The 23,136-nt window shown below is 53.2% G+C and overlaps 1 protein-coding gene across 2 annotated transcripts in view; it reads right to left on the reverse strand.

Annotated features, from left to right (window-relative positions):
* ADAM33 (ADAM metallopeptidase domain 33) overlaps positions 1 to 13,356 on the reverse strand; it is a 75,362-nt gene extending 62,006 nt beyond the window's left edge. For both annotated transcript variants that reach the window (XM_050943348.1, XM_050943347.1), the window contains exons 1-2: positions 13,217 to 13,356; positions 8,635 to 8,717 (exon numbers count right to left, since the gene is read on the reverse strand). In XM_050943348.1, coding sequence (XP_050799305.1) covers positions 8,635 to 8,717; positions 13,217 to 13,340 — 207 coding nt within the window. In that variant the 5' untranslated portion in view covers positions 13,341 to 13,356. The remainder of the gene's footprint in view (positions 1 to 8,634; positions 8,718 to 13,216) is intronic.
* Positions 13,357 to 23,136: the final 9,780 nt, after the last annotated feature.

Genomic DNA, 23,136 nt, shown 5'->3' on the forward strand with positions numbered 1-23,136 from the left:
TGGGATGAGAAGGGCCGAGGGGCACTCGCAGAGGAAGATTACAGTCTCTGGCAGCACACAGGGAACCGCTCTCTGCCTGCTCAATCCATCTAGTCATGTGGGGCTGGAGTCTGCTCCTGGGAAACCGACAGAAGAGCTCTCGTTACCCGCAGTGGAGCAGGACTGGGCCCTTATCCGCTGCCTGCCGCAGCCAGCCAGCCCCGGCTGTCCAACAGCCTTCGAAGGGCTTCCCCAAACCCTTGCTGAATAGAGAGAGATATTGAGAAAGAACACGGGGAGGTCAGCAGGGAGCCCTCCAACACTGAGGTGGCCCCTTTAAAGCCAGCTGCCCCTGCACGTCTGGTGTGGAGTGAAGAGAGGACCCAGGCAGGCCCCCCTGCGAGCCAGATGGACTTGCAGGTCCCTGCGGGAGACAACAGATTCAAGCCCAGCAGATGTCAACTCCCTCCCAGGATTTTTAGTTCACCTGGGAGATTGTTATCACAAAACGCCCACGGAAATGGCAGGACAGGACTGAGTAGTGGAGGCAGCAGCGGGGTCCGTCCATGTGTTGCAGGGGCCACAGGGCTGGCTCGCAAGGGGTCTTGGGCAGCCAGAATCGCCCAGCAGAGAGGAGGGAGTGGCGGGCTCTGCTGGCAGCCCCAGAGCCCCACAACCCAGCGCACCGGCTTATCCACGAGAAATAGAGGTGGCATCTGCCTTTAAGCAACCAGCCGAGGGCACCGTCCCCTTCCTGGGCGGGCTGCCCAGGAAGCTGCTGTCCGCAACAGCTGCAGCTCAGAGTCCTGGCCCAATTCACAGCTCCTGCACCTGGCACAGACCGGGGGCTAGGGGAGCAAAGGTGGCTTTCAGCCCCACACACCCCTGCCCAGGCCCCAGTAATTTACGCTCCACTCTCCCTGGAGGCAGAGAAATAGCCCAAGTGCCCTGCACACCAGTTAGCCACCCCCACTCTTGGCACACCCAACACTGGGGGCCTGACTGGTACAGAGCCAGGGGGCGGCTATGTCTGGGGTCTCACTTGCACCCCCTTCACGGTGCCAGAGTGTAACAGACCATAGACCCTCCCCCAGCTGCCCCAGGAGCAGACAGAACCAGTCTCCGCTGCTAGTCCTGGGGCTTCTCCAACAGCTGTCAAAGCTCAGAAACCAAGGGAGCGCTAAGGTTCCCACCCATAATGAGCATAACTGCGCCACTCTGTGAACTGGGCGCGTGCCCTGGAGCATGAGGATTGACAGCCCGTATCTCAGCTAGCGGCAGGTGGACGCTCCTCTCCATCACAGCAAAGCCATTCGCCTCCAGCATACCTTAGAGCAGTGAGCCCCTCCCACCAGCTGTCATCTGCTACAAGACACTTCCCAGCACTTCCCGAGGGGCTTGAGGAGACACTGGCGTTTCCATCACTGCAGAGGCTAGAAGCAAACAGGGGAATTCTCTCTGCCCATGGCGCCTGCAAGGGGTCCTGTCTGGGGACACTCTCTGCGCAAGACTCCAGCTCCAGGCTCCAACAGCCCGTCCAAAATCCGTCAGCGGCGGCGAAGTTCACAGCAGCTGGGGCAGGAGTCACGGTGGCTGAAACCCAGCCCCAGTGGGTGGAATTTGAGAGCATTTTTCTTTTTCAGTCTGCTGATCAGAAAAATCGCAGGGCTGTTGCTAGAGGAGCCAAGGCCAAAGCCTTTTGTTTTCCTTTGAGGGGAAATGATCTTCGGTTCTCTGCAGTCCGTGGCCTCGCCCAGGCCGCCTGCACCGTCGCTGCACGGCTCACAACACCAAATCTAAGAGCAACTGGCGACCCTGACCAGAGGCACCAGCTCAGGCAGCGCCAAAGTGCCAGTGAGCTCAGTGGCTGCTGGGTGCCATGGGAGCTATGGAGAAATCAACCCCCTTCTGCCCGCATGGAGGGCACGTGGAAGTGATAATGCATGGCAAGATGGGTGGGTCTAGTTCCTGGGACCCCTCTGCAGCCTGGAACTCAGAGCTATCAAGGCAAGCTCCGCAGAGACAATCCTGCTGGTTGCAAGCTGGAATTCTCAGCTGGAACGTCACGCAGATGAGAGAGATCGTTGTATGGCTCCCCGTAACATGAATCCACCCTCCCACACACTCCCAGAAAGGACAGCCCAGCGACTGGGGCACTAGTCTGGAAGCCTCGCACAATTCCCTGCTTGACCACAGGCCCACAGTCAGGAAGTCATTCAGGCCCAGTTCCTCCAAGTCATGGAGGTATTTCATTGATTTCAGTGCAATGATGATCGGGGTGTTAGCCTCCATGTTCCATGGGAACAATGGTACTGCCCTACCTCACAAGGGCGTGAGGAGGGTAAATACATTAAGGTTTAGGGGGTGCTCAGGTACACACCCTCCCCCAGTGCCGCAGTAAGTACCTATATCCAAGACAGAAGCAGGACAAAACTCCGGCGCCTGACTGTGCATTGCCTTGTGCCTAGTCCAGGGCCTGACCCCTTCCCAGTCACAATGGCACCACGTCCCATTGGCTGGGCACCGGCCTTCCCAGCAGTGCCGGGCACAGGGGAGACTGGATTCGGCAACCTGTGCCAAGGGAACCTGCCCAGGGAGGATCTGGAAGAGGCTGCCGGTAAAATCCACCCGCTTCAGATGCGCTGACATGCAATTGAGGTCCTCCCTTACACAACGTTTCTGGAGCTCGTCTCCTTGGGTTGACAGGTGTCTTGGCTGGTGCAGCACTTGGGCCCAAGGGGCCGGGAGAGAGCAGGGTTGCTGGGGCAGAGGAGGGCCGACCCTGCTGTTGTGTTTTGGGGAAAAACAGCTCAGCACCTCTTAAAATGGACTCAGAACCAACAATGAATCCTTTAAGGCAGGACTGTTTCTTACTATGGGGCTGCCTGGCACCCCACACAACGGGGCCTGATTCTGATCAGGGCTTCTGGTTGCGGCTGGAGTACACAGAACAGGTAAGAGGGTGTCAGTCAAAGGGGATCTAAGTCTAAAATGATGAGATTTATACCCTCCCTCCAACCCCAGCATAAATTTCACCACCTTAGATTTCTCCTCTGGGCGTTTGGCCCCCAAAGTTCAAACAAACTAGGACTTCGCTCTAAAATCCTGCTCACGCCACGGGTCTTCATAACCTTTAGTCCTTCTAGAGGGCTTTCCTAGTCAAAGCACTAAGTAATCCTTCCCACCCTCACTGCAGGAAGGGATTCTCTCACCATATTGTATAGATGGGGAAACTGAGGAAGAGTAGCTAGCGCCACAGGCAGGATCCCAGCCAGTTCTGGCTTCGTCAGCTCAACAACTGTGTGATGCTTCAGAACGAGGCCGGGTCTGGTTTCCTTGGAGATAATCACACGACAACCAAGCCCCCAGCTCTGCCTACGTGGTTGGTACAAGGGCGTAGGCCAGGATGGTCACACAGGCTGCTCTTGCTTTACACTGTCAGCAAGAGGAGGTCCAGGCTGGTTCCTGTGAAGCCACGCAGCCTGGGATAACATTGTCATCAGGTGTGGCACCCAGCGGCCCTACCTGAGATCAGGGCCCCATTACGTGGGGTGCTGTGCGGATACGCAGCAAGAGAGTCCCTGTCCCACAGAGCTTACTGTCTGCACAGTCAACGAGTGGGAGGGAAACTGAGGCACAAAGAGAAGAAAGGACTTGCCCAAGGCCCACAAGACAGCCGCAGCTAAGCAGGGAACTGAACCAAGGTCTCTGGAGTCCCAGCCCAGTGCCTCATCTGTGGGGCCATGCTGCCTCTTAGCTCCCCCCTCAGCTGTTTGGCCACACACACGCAGCCCACCTCGGCCCGAGACATGGGACCCTCCTAGGGCCCAGGCAATCCAGCTGCCCCACGCTCCTCCCGCCAGGGCTCTCGCTGCCCCAGCCTGCCATGCTCTCCCCAGAGCCACGGTGGGAGCACAGAGCACGCGTGATCTAGGGGGAGCGAGGTGGTTGACACAGAGGTATCTGATCAGAGCCACCGGGACAGACAGTCACAGCAACCTACGGCCTCTCTCCTCATGTCATCCCCACAGCAGAAGGGCGGCAGCTGGCAAGAGCAGCCAGCAGGTTAGCTGGCTCGGTGATGCACGCAGAGCGAGGGGGAGAGAAAGGAAACAAGATACAAGAGACATCCGCCCTGCTGTCTGCGGGGAGCACCCCTCACCCAGCGAGACGACAGCAAACATGAGGCCACCCACGCACCTGCTCCAAGGCGGGGTTAGTGCTTCTCCCTGCCTCTACTCTCCCCAACCCCCAGGATCCTGCCCAAGCTGCTACGTGAGGAACGGAGCAAAGCCTCCTGGCCTTGGGCAGATCCCATCCCTGTGCTCCTGGGATGGAGCTTCAGGCCAGAGGGGAAGCGCTGTGATCATCCGGCCTCACCTCCCTGTACAGCGCAGGTCATAACCCTCCCCCGAATTAATTCCCCGAGGCCCCTCGCTCTGGCTGGACGACAGTGGATCTTCCTGCCTAGATAGGCCAACCCCCAGCGATGGGGGATCATCACAAGCTGGTCCAAGTTGGCTCCTCTCGTCTGACCTCCCAGGTGTGCCAGGCCGTTAAACGTCACCCAGACCCCCCTGCATTGACCCAGTGACGCTAGTTAGCCCAAAACATTTCAGTCCTAGCGGATTAGTGCTGCAAGCCACCAAGAGAGACCAGGGGAGACTGAGGTGTCACCTGTGCAACGGCAGGGAACTGATGAGGTGAGCGGTGCCCAAATGATCCACCCCAAGGTCCCTGGGGAGAAATCCCTTCCCAGTCCCACATCTGGCCACCAGCATCACCCTGAGCAAAACACAGCAGCCGGCATCTTATAAGTGGATTCTCTGTCCCACCTCAGAGCAGTGGGCCCCACCCATTCTGGTGCCCTGTCTCCAGACCGGCTAATCTCTGATGCTTCAGAAGACCCTGAGGCTGTGGGTGAGGTGGCAGGGGGAGACAATGCATCAGATCATTTGTGCACTGGGGAGAAAAAACTATTCCTTCCTGACCCTTTCAGGTGACCAGCTGAAAATGGAGATTTGATTATAGGCACAGTGTTAATGCAGAATTGCGATTGTCAAGATGAGCAGGTAGAAGGCAGGCAGGTGACCTGTTCTCCCCAGGGCCCAGGAAGGAAGGGGATGAACAGGGGGATTCATAGATTGACAGACTCCCAGTCAGAATGGACCACCCTGACCATCCAGCCTGACACCCCTCTCCCCCTGCACACACAGGCTGTGGAGTTGCCCCCAGGAGCTGGCTTAAAGCTGATCTTTTAGAAAAATAGCGAATCTTGGCTTAATGACTCCAAGCCACGATGAGTCACCCACCCACCGGGGATGCTGTTCCAACATCTAATCAAGGTTTAAATTTGGCTGTCTTCAACTTCCAGCCATTGGATCTTGCTATGCCGAGGAGACAAAGGGGATTGTTCCATGATATGTCTCCAGACCTCTAGGGAGAGTGGATCCAAGTCACCACTGAGGCAGGAAGGCAAAACTTTGGGAACCAGGCTATCCGGGCTAGAAAGAACCTAACTCAGAACTTGTAAAGCACTCATCAAGATGGTACCCGATCGCCTAGTGCCAGCTCTGCCACTGATTTGCCCCACGACCTTGGCCATGTCATCTCCCCCTACTCCATGCCTCAGTTTCCTTATCTCTAAAACAGGGATACTGTTTTCCCAGCTTACGGCAGGGTTGCGAATCTGCGTTCACTCATGTTCCCACGGCACTCAGAGACCCTCGTGGGGCGGGTGTTAGGGAAAAGCAGAATGTTATCTGCACAGAATTTGGGGTCCTGAATCCTTGCCTGGGCACACCTATCGCCATGCCTGGAAGGTGCTAACCTCTGATGCTTTGGAGGAATGTACCTAGCCAGATGTGCACAGACATACCCACGGGCGGGGAGGAGGAGATGACTTTGTGCCTCAGGGGTGACCAGCTGGAGGCTGGCAGCACGAGATTCGATTCCTCACCTCTCTGAGCCACAAATCTCATTAGCAGCCTGGATGTTACCACCCCTGCTCAGATCCAGCCTCCCCTCTGGGTAGTGGGCACCCTGCACTAGCCCCACACCCTCCCATCTCACATGCTGCGTCAGAGCCTGATCTCACAGCATGAATAGTAACCAGACCAGACATGCCAGTAGCAGCACTGGGCTTCTGGCTTCATTGCCTACGACCCAGGCTGTGCTGTACCCTGGCGGGCTGGGGGCATGCCAGAGCCAAAGGGGTCCTTCATCAAACAGGCAGGTTCTGACCATTCACATGGCCTTGCCGAGTGTAAGCAGGCTATTTGATTAAGGGGAGTGAGGGGGAAAAAGACAGGATATGCAGAGCCCTGTCCTTGGTGTAAGCAGGGGGTTGCCTCGAAACAACTGTCATTCAGCGCCAAGATCCCACGGTGATGGGCACAGTACTAATGTCCACGTCAGAGCTAGGGCCTGGAAATTCTGCATTCTTAGTGATCTCGGGGGATCAGATCTGCCCTCCCCCAGCCCGAGTCTGGTTCCCACAATCCACCCCCCGCCTACACACACTCTTCCTGCTCTTCCTCCCTCCCCGCCAGGGCAGCCGCCTTCTTGTCTTGCACTGGCTAGAGTCAGTTGAGGCAGAACAGATGCCAGGAAATGAACAGGAGTCTTGCCCCTCCCTCGTTGTAATCCCGCTGGTAAGTGATGTTTTAACACTGCCTCCAATGGCCCATGCAAAGCCAGGCCCCCTCCCCCCCCCACACACACACTCACACACCAATCTTCCCTCCTCCCCCAGTCCCAGCATCTTCAAGTGGATTCCGGGCACAGGGATGCAAGCAGCAATATAAATAAACTTCCAGGCTATCCCGCATTCCCCGCCTCGACTGCCCTCTGGCCTATATATAGACCTGGGCCCTCTCCCCCTCGCTGCTGTAATCCGCTGGGAATGGAGCAATCCCTTCCTATGAACAGACCATGGGAGCCATAGCAACCTCACAGGCTGAGGTGGGAGGGCGCCTGGTGCTGATCCCTCTTGCTACAGGGAGGGAGAGGAGCTGGCTGTGGGACGCAGCTGCTGGATGAAAATGTCTCACCATGGAATTCAATCATTCAATGGCCACTAAAACTCTGTGTTCCACCTGGAGGCTAACATTCCAACGCCTCAGAGCGCTTTACGAGACATCAATGAGGCCTCACAGCCTCGCCAGGGAGGCGAGTCGGTAACATTGCCTCCATTTTACAGAGGGGTAAACTGAGGTACGTTGAGGAGACATAAGACTATTGACCCCTGTACCCAGGAGCCGGCAGGGGAAGGGGATGAACCAAGATGGTGAGCACAGAGTATACCAAGCAGCGGAGAGCCCGGATGTTTGAGAAGACTAGCAGCACTCAAGATCTGGGATCCAGGCCAAGCCTGGGCAGAACTAGGGAAGGTCCCAGAGCAACATCACACAAAACACATTTTTGAAAAAGGGAAAAAATTGGTGACTGCAAAGGCGGCCTTGCAAATGAAGCCTGCACCGACCATGCAAGGCTGCACACGCCAGCCAGGTGGGGCTGCCCCAGGCACTGCTCGGCCCTGTGTCCACCTCTCCAAGGGGACCTGAACCATTGTGGTCTCTAAGGGTGTCCCCTAGTGTCCTGGCCAAACTCCAAACAAAAGTAACATTCCATCCACCTGAGTCCGCCTGAGGTTGCATTCAAAGATGTCATGGCCTCCTTCCCCCCTACAGACCACCTCGTAGCCACTACAGAACAGATCCCACATGCATTTCACTGCTCCCTGAACAAAAGGTCTCTAATGCTTTGGGATCCTTTGGGATGAAAGGCCCTACATTAAGGAGGCTATTTACACAATGGCGGCCTCACCCAGCCCCTCCAGGCTACGTGCACATCCGTCTGAAACCCAAGGCCGCCTCCTCACAACTGCTTCCTTGCATTGCAGAAGCAGCGGGCAGCTTCGCCACAAAGATTCCAGTAACATGACAGACACAATCTTGCTGAGACAACGGATGCTTTCTGGGGGTTTCCTCACCAGAGAGACAACTGCATGAGAGCCAGATCTGCACTGCCACTTGCCTGGTGGAACAGGAGAGAAGTCTTTTCCCCCTGCCACTGCAGAATCCCCAGATAGCCAGGAGTCTGCTACTCTGTCCCTCACCCAGCCTCTTGTGTTGGAGGTGCCCTTCTCCTCAGAGTAGCCCTTTTCCGCAAGGAGCAGCAGCGTGAAAGATACAGAAATCACGTCCGTTTCCTGCTGAACAGCAGCTGCGAAAACTGACCTAATAATCTGGTGGAGTTCTGTTCCAGATCCAAACTCACAGCTGGCATCTATTGCCAGCAGGAAATTCACACCCTAAATAAAAACTGGCCTTGGCCAAAACTCTGAGCAACAGCAGAGGCACTGGGGCTGCTGGCTTGTAGAGGCAGGGGGACAACCTTACACTGCACTGTGGGAAGAAGGTTATTTCAGCAACCTACAGGACCAAAAGATCTCTTCAAAAAATACATCTCACAGCTCAGATTGTGCAGATATTGACTTCTTAGCCCCATATGTGGACACTGGGTAAGGAGAGCTTCCCACTCGCAATACAAAACCTGTTACTCAAACCCTGGCTTAACCCTTCATGTCCCAGACCACTCAGGGTATGGGTGGAGGGGGAACCAAGAAACCTGCATGCTTTCAATCTCACCCACCTTTTCAGCCACGCTGACAGCTCGCCTGCTGCGTCCTCTCAGAAGCCAGTGAGGGGTGACCAGTTCTCCGTGCAGTGGCAGCCCTGCAAGTGAGAACGTCAAGGTGAACAGGTGCAGAGAACACGGGCAGGGGTTTTCCCCGTCCCGCAAGAGAACCAAATCCAGAGATCAGAACATTTCTCACTGACGTGCTGACGGTAGGACTCACCTCCGACTGCACTGGCAGAATGCGGCTGAGGAATCCAGGCTGGCCAAGCCCTTTGAGAACTCTCCTGTCTATTTCAGGCACTTATGTGACAACACAGGCCATAACGACTGAGTGTCTCGCAATATTTAATGGATCCTGGTGGTTTCTCCATCTCTGGCAATTTTAAAATCAAGACTGGGTGTTTTTTCTAAAAGAACTGCTCTGCTTCAAACGAATTACTTTGACAAGGTCTCTAGCAGGTATTATTCAAGAGGTTACATTAAATGATCAAGGTGGTCCCTTCTGGCCTTGGGACCTATGAATGTGTGCATTTATTCTCCCTGTGAAATAGGGAAGTGCTGTTCTGTAGATTACAGGAATGGAGGCACATAGAGACTAAAGTGACTTGCCTGAGGTCACATGGGAAATGTATGTGAAAAAGGGGATTGAACACAGGTCCTCCAATTCTCAAGCAACCATTCTAGCCACTGGCCCATCCTTCCTCTCAGGCAGAGGCCCCTCCCCACCCAGACAAGTGCTACAGGAATGTAACAATCAGTACAACATAATGATCTGTTGGAGCGCTGTTCCAGATCCCAACTCACAGCTTGTGCCTACTCCCAGCACAACGTCTGCACCCTGAATACAAACATATTGCTGGCGAAAGATGTCAGACTGCCCCCCTGGAGACCGCAAAGCACCCAGCAGGCACAGCACTGACCCCGCTGCATTAGTTTGCTGTAGCCCTATGCTGGGGCCACATCTAGAGGCCAGAGGGGAGCTCCTTCACCATGACCCAGTTCAATTCTTGGCTTCTATACACCAGCAAGGAATTTGGCCCACGGAGTGAGTCTTTCCACTTCATTTCACACAGGTCACCAAACCGCCATAAGTAACAACTTCCTCTTATTTCCAACCGGTATTAGAGCCTGCGGCCTAGCGGTGAACGGACCTGCAACCCATCATCACTCCCTCTGACCCATCACAACTCCCCAAGACAAGGCAAAGCGTGGAGCTCCCTTGCCTCATTCGAGACATGAGAGTACCCTGAATTTTCATAACAATTCCACTGCATTTGACTGCAGAATAAGGAACAGCAACTGATGACTCAATTTGATAAACAAACAAATCTGTTATTGCTGAAGGAATATGGGAAACTTGCAAAACAGCACAAGATTCTCCAAAACCTCAAGTGACACGGACGCTGTACAAACGAACATATGTTCAGTCAAAGTTTGGATTTAGTCACAGCCCCAAGGGGAGGGTTATTGATCGGAACAACAGGGCCCCTGCTTGTTTCAGTCCCTTGGTGCGAAGAGCTGAAAGCAGACTGCGCTGAGGGAGATGTGAAGGGTGGAGTTTCTGAAAACTTGGGTTTGGTCTAAAACCAGCTAAAGATCTGGTCAGAAACCACATGCACATTAAAACCAAGGCTACAACAACAGGAGTATCAAAAGCGTAGCTGTGTCAATGTCACACAGATTCACAGCTTGTTAGGTCAGCTTATCTGCCCTCCCCATCACACACAACTTCCCTGAGCTAACTCCTGTTCGAACTAGAGCAGATCTTTTAGAGAAAACATCCAATCTTGATTGCCAGTGATGGTGATTCTTGGTCAACTGTTCTGAGGGTTAGTTATCCCCACTGTTAAAAATTTGCATCTTATTTCCGGTGTGAATAGGTCCAGCGTCAGCTTCCAGCCAATGGCTCTTGTTTGATCTTTGTCTCTTAGGCCAAACGGCACAGCTATAGTGCCCTACCTATGACACAGTACTGCCATAGTGCAGACGCTTCCTACAGCAACAGAAGGGGTTTTTCCTCTCGCTGCAGGTAATCCACACACACCCTGCCCCCCGAGCAGCAGTAGCTAGGTTGATGGACGCATTATTCCATCAATCTAGTCACGTCGCCACTGGGTTTAGATCAGAATGGCTACGGCACTCGGGGGTATGAATTTTTCACCCACCCACCCCCAAACGCTGTATCTATGTCGCCTGAACTTTTAAGCGTAAGCCAAGCCTCAGACTGAAGAGCCCCGAAGTCTTGTTCTGTAAATATGACACTGGGTGGGCCTGAGTTTGATTTTGTTTTCTCAAATGGTAGTTTAATAGACTGCTTGAAGAGCTAAAATATGTCAGCAAATTTATAAGCAGCTTTCATGGGAGGATCTCAGAGTTTTTACAAAACACTAATTAAGCCTCAAGCCCCTGGAGGTAAATGACTACTTCCCAGGCGGGGAAACTGAGGCACAGAGCAGTGAAGAGATTTACTCTCAAATCACAAAAGGTGTTGCTGCCAGAGCTCAGATTAGAACTATAGGCCAGCATCCCAACCCCTAGGAAACATTTCCCTTTGTGGTTTGTTTGTTTGTTTTTTTTTAAGGTCTCATTACAGGATACTCAGAAAGGGAAGGAAGGGGAAAGCAGAACTAACTGCTGCTCTACTGCTCCTGCCCTTGCTCACAGAATCTGGATTCCTGACACAGCTGGGGACAATCTGTGGCTTCAGATTTTTGATGGAGGAAGAAATAATCTTTACACTGAAAAGGCCAACCAACCGTTTAAAGAAAGGACAAGTTCAATACCCAAGTTTGAAACCTCCAGCTGTTTAGGGAAGCTTCCAGGAACCTACAGACAGGCTCTGATGCCCAGATCCTTCAGGATAATGGACTGATTTCAAATTGATTACCTTTGAGGATCAGGGCTTTTCCATCCATCTGAGCAGGGGTCCTAACCTTGCTGGATGTGCTGCAAAGCCCACCATTCTCCAGGAGTGTTTGGAGATAGGATGGGACACGGGGAGTTGTTTATAATGATTACTTGGGGAAGGCCTGCGGCCATATCCTAATGGCTGTTTTTTATTATGCTAAGACCCTTGCTGTGCTGAAAACTGTCCCTGCAGTGAATGGGAGGGGCTTAGATCCTGACACAGGACCCTGTTAAAATCTAAATCAAATAAATTACAATAGGATGTTTTTTCCAATCCATCTCCCTGTTTTTCAGGGAATTACTTACAAGCCCCGCTCCCATTCTGCAAACATGCTCTCCAGGAGCGCCTCTTGCCTGCAGTTGATATAGCTGTCATTCTATATTTGCACTGGGGTAGCGGCTAGAATCTCCAGTCACAGACCAGGGCCCACTGCAAGGTGCTGTACGAACACTTAGAGACAGTCCCTGTCCCGCTGGAAGTAAGCGTTCCGCTCCCCGTTCACAGCTCCCGCCTGCCCCCAAACTTGATCAATTATTTCTGCCAAGCCAGGATCCCCCCACCCCCATGCACCCATCTCTGAGGGTCCTTTTAACACATGGCTGCCCACACCATGCAGTGTGTTCAGAAAGAAAAAAAAAATCCTAAGGATACAGAACTGTTTTCATTTCATTTCAAACAGAAAAATCTCATTTCATTTTTCTGGAGGGAACCCACCCTGCACACACCAGAAATGGAGACCACACTGAACATTTCGGTTTTGTCAATAGCAGAAAAGGTCAAAGGTAACAAAAACTTGCCCAGAAAATGTTCTTGTCCTTCCAAAAAGCTGGTTTTCATCTTAAAGAGGGTGCACAAGGAAACGTGGCTCCTGCCCCTGGGGAGTGGTGGCTGGGAGAGCTGTGGCTTGAGTGCAGGCTGGGAGCCCCTCCACCCCACTGGGGTGGGGACCCTGTAGAGGCGCAAGGGGCCACTGGCTGCGATGTCTGACAGGGGCTCTCTACGGATGTGCCCCCGGAGCCCATGTCTGCAAGGCGAGGACTCGCTAGCCCAGCCCAGGGCTGAGGGAAGTTGGCTGCGAGCAGCAAGCCGCCTCCTGATCCCCCAGCACGACCATATAGAGGCATGGAGCGGAGTCTGCCTGGCCAGGGGCCGCAAAGCGGGAGGCTCTCCGCTGGGGCAGCACCCAGCCTGGCTGGGTTGGGCAGGGGGACCCCAGCTCCACTCACATCGCCAGCCACAGCCCCCTCGGCCCGCGCTCCTGCCCAGAGATCTGCCGGCTCCATTCAAAGTCCCAGCACCCATGTGCACCCAGGCACATCCACCTCCCCGCCAGTCAGACCCAGGAGGGCTCCCACCCTCCCAGCCGCACCCAGGGGGCTGCGCCTCATGTGCACCCTCCCCGCCAGCCAGACCCTGGAGGGCTCACCCTGCCCCCCGCAGGAGCAGCCCTCCCCCCAGCCACACCCAGGGGGCTGCAGCCCATGTGCACCCAGGAGCACCCTCCCCGCCAGCCAGACCCTGGAGGGCTCCCCCCCCCTGCAGGAGCAGCCCTCACCCCACCTCCCTCCCCGCCAGCCAGACCCGGGGGGGCCCTATGGGAACATCCCCCTGGCGTGGCCCGGGCCCCTCTCCCAGGCCAGGAGGCCCTGGGGGATCTGCCCTTGCGACCGCCCCGCTCTCCCTTACCTGGTGCCTCGGAGGCGGCCGCGGGGCTGGGGGGGAGCAGCAGGAGGAGGAAGAGGAAGCGCCCCCCAAGGGGCCCCCCGAGCGTGCTCCGGCAGCAGGGTGTGCGGGGGTCGCCCGTCTCCATCCCCGCGGCGCGCTGCCCTCCGCCCGCCGGCGCCGCTGCCCCTGCCCGGTCTCTTATACAGCCCGGGCTCCCCCCGCCCCGCCTCTTCGCCGCTGCATCCTGGGGCTTGTAGGCAGCGGGCCGGGGCTGGGCTCGGGCTTAGGGCTTGGCGTGGTGCTTGTGTAATGAGAAACAGCCGCTCTGCTCAGCGCCCCCCTTGGCTGCAGCTCCCAGGGTCCCCCCAGCTCCTCGCACGGCAAGAGCCTCCGCCTGGGCTGGGGAGAAACGCGGGCCAGGAACGCAAAGTCCCCCGCATGCACCCCCCCCTACACACCATGCACTGGCCCCCGCCCCGCACTTTTTCCTGGCTCCAAGTGGCCCAGATGCGGCAGTGGTTGGCTGGGGCCCAAGGTGAACCCTGTAACTTTCTTTTTGCTGCACATTCCAACCTACAAAAAGAGGAACAAATAAAAGGCTTTAGCTGGTGTGGGGGTAGGCCAGGGGAGCGCGGAGGCTGGCTGGCTGGCTTTAGCCTCACTTTGACACTAAGGGTGGTGTCAGTTTCAGGTAGTCACAGGTTTATAGGGGGAGATGTATTGCTAGAGATTTTCTCTCTATTCCGGGATGGGCAACCTTGGGCCCACAGGCCACATCCAGCCCTCCAGGAAGTTTAATCTGGCCTGGCGCTCCTGCTGGGGAGTGGGGTCTGAGGCTTGCCCCACTGCAGCCGAGGAGTGGGGGCCGAGGCTGCTCTGCGCACTCTGCCTCCTACGTTTAGGGGCAGCCAGGGGCCTCCACGTGCCACCCCTGCAGCTGCCATTGGCCAGGCCCAGGAACCTTGGCCAGTGGGAGCTGCAGAGGTGGCACCTGCGGACAGGGCAGTGTGCAGAGCCGCCTGGCTTCACCTCTGCACAGGAGGTGGAGAAGCGACATGCTGCTGCTTCCAGGAGCTGCTTGAAGTAAGTGCCACTTAGAGCCTGCACCCCTGACCCCCTCCCCCCGTGCCTCAAGCCCCTGCCCCAGCCTTGATCCCTCTCCTCCACCCCAACCCCCTACCCCAGCCCAGAGCCCCCTCCCACACCCTGAACTCCTCATATCTGGCCCCACCGCAGAGCCCGCACCCCCTGCCAGAGCCCTTCCGCCCTCCCCCATGCCCCAACCCTCTGCTCCAGCCCTGATCCCCCTCCCACCCTCTTGGTTCGAGCCTGGAGCACCCTCCTGTACCCCAAATGAGCCCTCCCCCCACCCCAACCCCCTGCCCCAGCCCCAGCCCGGAGCCCCCTCCTGCATCCTGAACTCATTTTTGGCCTCACCCCAGAGCCCACACCCCCAGCCCATACCCCCTCCTGCACCCCAACCCCAATTTCATGAGCATTCCTGGCCCACCATACAATTTCCATACCCAGATGTGGCTCTTGGGCCAAAAAGTTTGCCCACCCCTGCTCTACACACACGGTTCCCATTGTGTAGCTAGTACTCCTTTTCCTGCCTTTCACTAGCTCACAGCTCTTCTCCAAGGTGGAGCAAAAGCATGAATGGCTTGCAGCAAGCATTCAAACTGAGTGCCTCTCACCTTCCTTTCCAAATGTGCCTGCCAAAAAAAATACACGGGAGTCTTGTTCATTGCCACAAATGACTTGACCATTTTCCAAAGGTCACAGATATTCCTCCCCTGGGGTTCAGCTGATGTCAGGACTTTTCTCAGGATGAAGGGAATATATTTTTCTTTAGCTTCCTGGCCCCTCCTTCCCCCCCTTTCCTGAACCTAATGCCCTAGCTGGGTGTTAGCAGAGAAAGAGGGAGCAATGTCCCCTACACATTGCTGAGATGTAAAAACAGAGAGCTCCCATGGCACTTTTCAGAACACTATTTTTTGTTTAAAATCAGTGCTGTAACCAACCAAAAACAGGTCACTCTTCATCCAAAATAAGAGTGTCCACAGCGGAGGGCTGCATAGATTTAGCTAAATCAGTATGCAAACCGGCCCTCCGAGTAAAGTGGCATGAGAAGAGGCTAAAGGAAGCAACAACCTGTTCTAGAAAAGGTCATCCCCAATCCCCACCACATCCTGCTCTCTGAGGACGCTCTGGCCTCTTGACAGAAGGTGGAGAGAGTTTAAATCAACTGTTAATCCCAATCCTCATTATTAAAGTGTTCCCAACCTTTACAAATAAAAACAGGTTGAGGTACCTAGTCCCATTCAGAGAGAGGATAATACACACAAGATGTCAGCAAAGGTGACCTCCTTCCTGGGAATCACTGCAACTATCTCCACACACGTGCTGGGGCTAGGGAGACTGCCTCACTCCCTGGCTTGAAATGGTTTCAGTCATATCCAGGGTTTATGGTTTGGTTCAATGGCTCTCAGCACCCCCACTATACACAGTGTTCCAGCACCCCTGCCTCCACAAAAGGCAATATGCTCTACAAGTTAGAGATGGGGATGGGGAGCCAGGACTCCTGGATTCCAGTCCTCAATCTGCTACTCACTAGGTGACCTTTGGCAATTCACTTCATCTCTGTGCCTCCCCATCTGTAAATTGGGTCTCATAATTCTTACCTACTTCAGGTGGATGGTTAGGAGGATTAAGAGACAGTCAATTTGTTTGAGATTCTTATTTGATAAATGGGATACCACTTAGCAGCACGTGTCATATTATAATTCCCAAATGTGAACCTTAGCGTCCAAAATATGGGTACTAGCATGAATTCCCCTAAGCTTAATTACCAGCTCAGATTCTGTAGCGCTGCCACCAATCAGGAATTTTTGGGCCTGATACCCCCTGGTCCCCCGCCTACCCTTCCCTGGGGACCCCCAAGACCCAGATTCCTTGAATCTCAAAACAAAGGGGAATAAACCATTTCCCTTCCCCCTCCTTTCTTTCTCCCAGCTCTTTCCCGCCCTGGGTACACTAGGAGACCACCGTGATTCAACTCCTTGAATCACCCCTTCCCCCCTCCCTTCTTCCCCGGAGAGAGATACAGAGATAACGCAGAGAGCAGGTTTTTCTTCCCTCCTCTCTTTCTTTTCTCCCACCAATTCCCTGGTGAGTGCAGACTCCCTTCCCTGGAGTCTTACAAAAGATAACCAAAAAAAAATCAATTAGATTCTAAAAAAAAGAGGAAAACTTTAATAAAGAAGGAAAAACATAAAAATTGTCTCTGTAATCAAGATGGTAAATATACAGGGTTTTTTAGCTTATAGGCAATAGAAAGAAGCTTTCTCCAGCAGAAACACAATTTAAGCTACTTCCAGCAATTACACATCTGCAAATGAAAAAAAAACAAGTTAAAAGACTATAACCGCCTTTGGTACTTACTTACTCTTCTGAATAGATAAGAGGCTGTAGCAGGGAGATTGGCAGAAACCTGGTTGCACCTTTAGTCCCGTCCAGGACCCAGAGAGAACAAAGCCAAACCCCAAAACACACACAAAGGCTTCCCTCCACACGAGATTTGAAAGTATCTTGTCTCCTGATTTGTCCTCTGGTCAGGTGTTGCAGGTCACTGTTTGTTAACTCTTTACAGGTGAAAGAGACATTAACCCTTAGCTATCTGTTTATGACAACATGGCTGTCACATTTGTGTCAGGGATAGAACTCAGACCCCCCTACTCTAAAAAGCACAGGCCCCTATCACTTGAGCTAAAGGAAAATCTTCATTAGCACTTTACAGTACAGTACAGGGACCATAAAACAAAGGTGTGCAGTTCAAATCCTCTCCAGTATGGGGCAGTGTTGTGAACAAACACACACACACTCTCTCTCTCTCTCTCTTCATTGGCATAAAAGTTATCCTAAGCAATAAACCTGTGTAAACATCATGGGAATCTTCTAAGAAGAAGGTGGGAAATAGCTTCCCATCTCACATAATTAATTCCCAGACATAAGCATGGAAAATCCAATATAATGCTGCTGTAAATCAGCAATAAGTCACAGTTTCAAACAGATGAGAAGGATTTTCCCATTCCACCCACTGGAGAAATACACAATGCAACAATGACAGGAGGAGGAGTGTGTGTGTAGATATATATCTACACACACACTCCTCCTCCTGTCATTGTTGCATACACACACACAAACAAGAAACAGCAGAGTGCATGGTGAAGATCGGTGTGGGGAGGGTAGGCCTTACCAACTCAAGAGGTTCCCACTCAGGCAAGGGATTGGATGGGTCTGGGGATGCTATGAGGTGGAGTTTAGATAAATAAGGATCGCAGGCCAGAGGTTGGGGGGCGGGGGGCACGCAAGACTCACTGCACGCATTCACCTCAGGGCTGCAAAGCCTCTCTGACTTCCCACTCCAGTCTCCAGCAGCCTCTAGGAGACCATCACAAAGCCTCAGAAACAGCCCGCAGCGCTATTCATGCACATTGCCGGCCAAGCCACACCACTACCTGGCTACTCCACTGCCTAATTTTCAGTCACTCTGCTCCAGCACTTGGGGCAGGGACAGCAAAGGGCAAAGATGGCTTTATAGACTCATAGACTCATAGGTCAGAAGGGACCAATCTGATCATCTAGTCTGACCTCCTGCACAAGGCAGGCCACAGAACCCCACCCATCCAATTTTATAACAACCCCTATCCCAGGACCGAGTTATTGAAATCCTCAAAAATGGTTTGAAGACCTCAAGCTGCAGAGACACCACCAGCAAGCGACCCGTGCCCCACGCTGCAGGGGAAGGCGAAAAACCTCCAGGGCACCTGCCAATCCGCCCTGGAGGAAAATTCCTTCCCGACCCCAAATATGGCGATCAGCTAAACCTTGAGCATGTGGGCAAGAGTCACCAGCTAGCACCCAAGAAGGAATTCTCCGCAGCAACTCAGTACCCATCGCATGCAACATCTCCCCGCAGACCATTGAGCGGACCTGTCTGGTGGTAATTCAAGATCAATTGCCCAAATTAACGATCCTATCATAACATCCCCTCCATATACTTATCAAGCTTTGTCTTAAAGCCAGGAAAGTCTTTTGCCCCTACTACTTCCCTCGGAAGGCTATTCCAGAACTTCACTCCCCTAATGGTCAGAAACCTTCGTCTAATTTCAAGTCTAAACTTCCTAATATCCAGTTTATACCCATTCGTCCTCGTGGCTACATTAGTACTAAACTTAAATAATTCCTCTCCCTCCCTAACGTTAACCCCCTTGATATATTTATATAGGGCGAGCATATCCCCCCTCAGCCTTCTTTTGGCCAGGCTAAACAAGCCAAGCTCTTTGAGTCTCCTTTCATAAGGCAGTTTTTCCATTCCTCGGATCATCCTTGTAGCCCGTCTCTGAACCTGTTCCAGTTTGAATTCATCCTTCTTGAACATGGGACACCAGAACTGCACACAGTATTCCAGATGGGGTCTCACCAACGCCGTATACAACGGTACTAACACATCCTTATCCTTGCAGGAAATACCCCGCCTGATGCATCCCAAAATCGCATTTGCTTTTTTAACAGCCGTATCACATTGGCGACTCATAGTCATCCTGCTATCAACCAGTACCCCAAGGTCCTTCTCTTCCTCCGTCGCTTCCAACTGATGCGCCCCCAACGTATATCCAAAATTCTTATTATTAATTCCTAAATGCATGACCTTGCACTTTTCACTATTGTATTTCATCCTATTTCTATTACTCCAGTTTACAAGGTGGTTCAGATCTTCCTGAATAGTATCCCTGTCCTTCTCTGTGTTAGCAATACCACCCAGCTTCGTGTCATCCGCAAACTTTATTAGCACATTCCCGCTCTTTGTGCCAAGGTCAGTAATAAAAAGGTTAAATAAGATCGGTCCCAAAACCGATCCTTGAGGGACTCCACTGGTGACCTCCTTCCAGTCCGACAGTTCACCTTTCAATACGACCTTCTGGAGTCTCCCCTTTAACCAGTTCCTTATCCACCTTACAACTTTCATATTCACTCCCAGCTTTTCCAATTTAACTAACAGCTCCCCGTGCGGAACCGTGTCGAACGCCTTACTGAAATCTAGGTAAATTATATCTACCGCATTTCCTTTATCTAAGTAATCCGTCACCTTCTCAAAGAAGGAGATCAGATTGGGTTGGCACGATCTACCTTTAGTAAATCCGTGTTGCAATTTGTCACAATTACCATTGACCTCTATGTCCTTAACTACTTTCTCCCTTAAAATTTTTTCGAAGACCTTACATACTACAGACGTCAAGCTAACAGGCCTATAATTACCCGGATCACTCTTATTCCCTTTCTTCAAAATAGGAACTACATTAGCAATCCTCCAGTCATACGGCACAACCCCCGAGTTTATCGATTGCTTAAAAATTCTCGCTAACGGGCTCGCAATTTCACGCGCCAGTTCCTTTAATATCCTCGGGTGGAGATTGTCCGGGCCCTCCGACTTCGTCCCATCGAGCTGTTCAAGTACGGCCTCTACCTCAGTTGCAGTAATATCCACTTCCATATCCACATTCCCGTTTATCATCCCTCCATCATCGCAAGGTTCCTCACTAGTCTTATTAAAAACTGAGGCAAAGTACTTGTTTAGATGTTGGGCCATGCCTAGGTTATCCTTAACCTCCATTCCATCCTCAGTGTATAGCGGCCCCACTTCTTCTTTCTTTGTTTTCTTCTTATTTATGTGGCTGTAGAACCTTTTACTATTGGTTTTGATTCCCTTTGCAAGTTCCAGTTCAATGTGGCTTTTAGCCTTCCTCACTTTATTCCTACATGTTCTGACCTCAGCAAGGTAGCTTTCTTTACTGATCCTGCCTTCCTTCCACTCCCTGTAAGCTTTCTGCTTTTGTCTAATCCCGTCTCTGAGTTGCTTGCTCATCCAGTTTGGCCTACAACTCCTGCCCATGGTTCTTTTCCCCTTTCTCGGGATGCAGGCTTCCGACAGTCTCCGCAGCTGTGACTTAAAGTAATTCCAGGCCTCCTCCACATTTAAATCCACTAATTCCTCCGTCCAATCCACTTCCCTAACTAATTTCCTTAACTCTTTAAAATTAGCCCTCGAGAAGTCAAAAACCCTAAACGCAGATCTACATTTGTTTATCCTTCCATCTAGTTTGAGCTGAATCAGCTCATGATCACTCGAACCAAGGTTGTCCCCTACCACCATTTCTTCTACGAGGTCCTCACTGCTCACCAACACCAAGTCTAAAATGGCATCCCCTCTTCTAGGTGCTTCAACTACTTGATGAAGAAATCCATCCGCTATCACATCCAGAAAAATCTGACCCCTATTATTCGTGCAAGTACTCGTCCTCCAGTCTATATCCGGGAAGTTGAAGTCCCCCATAATCACACATTCCCCCTTTGTGTTTACTTCATTAAAGGCATTAAAGAGGTCTCTATCCATATCCCAATCCGATCCCGGCGGTCTGTAGCACACCCCAAGCACTATCTCAGGGGAAGCTCTAGTTGCTTTTTTACCCAGCGTGATTTTTGCCCAGATGGACTCTGTCTTATCCATTCCATCGCATCTTATTTCATTACATTTAATTTCATCATTGATGTACAAGGCTACTCCACCACCTTTGCCTTTCTTCCTGTCTTTTCTGAACAGCACATAGCCTTCAATACCCGTGCTCCAGTCATGAGTACTATTCCACCAGGTTTCGGTAATCCCTATAATATCCGGCTTCACTTCCTGCACGAGTAACTCCAGTTCCTCCATCTTGTTACCTAGGCTCCTTGCATTAGTGTACAAACCTTTTAATTTTTGGCGTTTGGCGTCAGTGACATTCTTTCCCCCGTCGTGCACAAACTTTCTACCACCAGCATCACCCGTTACTCTGGTTTCTACTCCACTATTCCTCCTTGGATCAAATCTTGGGGCCGCAAGGGTATCCCCGCTCACTTTGTTTACTTCCCTCTCCAGGTTATATTCTGGCGTGGAGATCTCCCGAACATTTCCCAACCATCTCCCCCAACTTTCTAGTTTAAAGCCCTCTTGATGAGGTCGGCGAGCCTCCATCCTAGAATTCTATTTCCCTCCTTGCTGAGATGAAGTCCATCCTGAGCAAACAGTTGTCTATCCGTAAATGCTTCCCAGTGACCGTACATCCCAAAGCCCTCCTTATAACACCACTCCCTGAGCCATCTGTTGATCGCCATAATCTTGTCACTCCTTCGTCGCCCCGCTCTAGGAACCGGCAGAATCCCACTGAAGATCACCTGAGCCTCGATGTCTTTAAGCCTCTTCCCCAGTCTGACATAGTCCTGCTTGATACAGTCCAGTGAGTAACTAGCTGTGTCGTTCGTTCCCACATGAAGGATAATCAACGGATTTTTTCCCGCTCCCGCTAAGATCGTATTCAGGCTCAAGTCCACATCCTGTATCTTAGCCCCCGGCAGACAGCACACTCTTCTGTTCTCCCGATCAGGTCTAGTTACAGGCCTGTCTACTCTTCTCAGTAAAGAGTCTCCAATCTTTAGCTATATCTACCCTGGGATAAAATACCCACAGCTGGCCCGGCTCAACTGAGTCAGGCTCATGGGGCTTGGGTTAGGGGCTGGAAAAAATAGATGCCCAGGCTAGACCCAGTGAGGATGGAGGGTCCCAGAACTAGGGCTCCAGCCCGAGCCCTAGCATTTACACAGCAATTTTTAGCCCTGCAGCCTGAGTCAGCTGACTTGAGCCAGCCATGGCCAGGCCATGGGTCGATACTCGAGCTGTGCAGGGCACTGCCTGGCTCTGGTATGTGTTAGGCCAGGGAAGTCATCTATACCGAGGGCATTCTCAGGGCATTTCCACCTACTTTAAGACCCCTTTACAGTGGCAGGTTTACAATGGCGCCAGTGGTGCCATGGAGCTGGGCCCATGCTCAGAAGGGGCCCTGGCCTGCTCTGCTTGCCCTGCGCCCCAAGACCCCACTGGCTCCCTCACTCCCACTTACTCCTCTCAACCTGCCCACCAGCTGGCTGGGTACTCCTCTCCACCCCCTAGCCCCACTCGCTGGCTTCTCTCTGCCCCCTGGCCGGACCCCAGTGCACCTCCAGCTCCGGGCAGTCTCTGTGGGGGCCACACCTGTCTCCCCAGAGCTGAGCCGCCTGGGTCAGGTGAAGAAGCCCGGCCAGTCTCAGCCAGTTGCAGGGTGGGATGGGACCAGAGGAGGGGAGAGTGGGACCTTGGCTGGGCTCCTCCAGGCAAGTGGGTCCTGAAGGAGCCCGGCTGGGGCAGGCCCTGGCCTGGCTGATTGTGCCACTCCCAAGAGGCTGGAGTGATTCTTTGTCCCGGGACCAGCTCTGGCTGCACTTCCGGATCAGCCCAGCAGACACAGTCGCCTCCCAGCAGGGCCAGTGAGTGCAGCCAGGAGGCAGGGCATGAGGGAGTATCTCTCTGGAGGATCTGGGTGGGGGGTGCTGGGCTCTGAGGGGGGTGGGGAAGATCTGTGTGTGTTGGGGCACTAGAGAGTGGGGGTTCTGTGTGGGGTGCTGGGCAGTTGTGGTGGGGCTGTGGGCAGGAAGGCACTGGGCAGAGGTGGTGTTGTACAGGGTGCTGTGCATTTGTGGGTGGGGATGTGTGTGAGGGGGGTGCTGGGCATAGTGGGTCCAGGGGGGGCCTCTGGCCATAGGGAATTGGGGGCAGGGTTCTGGTGTGTGTGTGTGTGGGGGATGTGTGGCACGGCATGGGCCCACCCCTGAGGGGAAGGGGCAGGCTGGCAGCACAGGGCTGGGCAGACCATTGTGCATCTGGCAACTGCCAGTTTGTAAATAGTGACCTCGCACTTGGCTGAGCGGAGCGGGGCCACCCCAGCCATGACATGACCCTGGCCGGCTCCTCACTCCGGGGACTGATCTCCCCACGCCATGCTCCATTGCTTCCATGTGGGCCCACAAAT

Source organism: Gopherus flavomarginatus, chromosome 3 (genome assembly GCF_025201925.1).
Source record: "Gopherus flavomarginatus isolate rGopFla2 chromosome 3, rGopFla2.mat.asm, whole genome shotgun sequence".
Lineage (NCBI taxonomy): Eukaryota > Metazoa > Chordata > Testudines > Testudinidae > Gopherus > Gopherus flavomarginatus.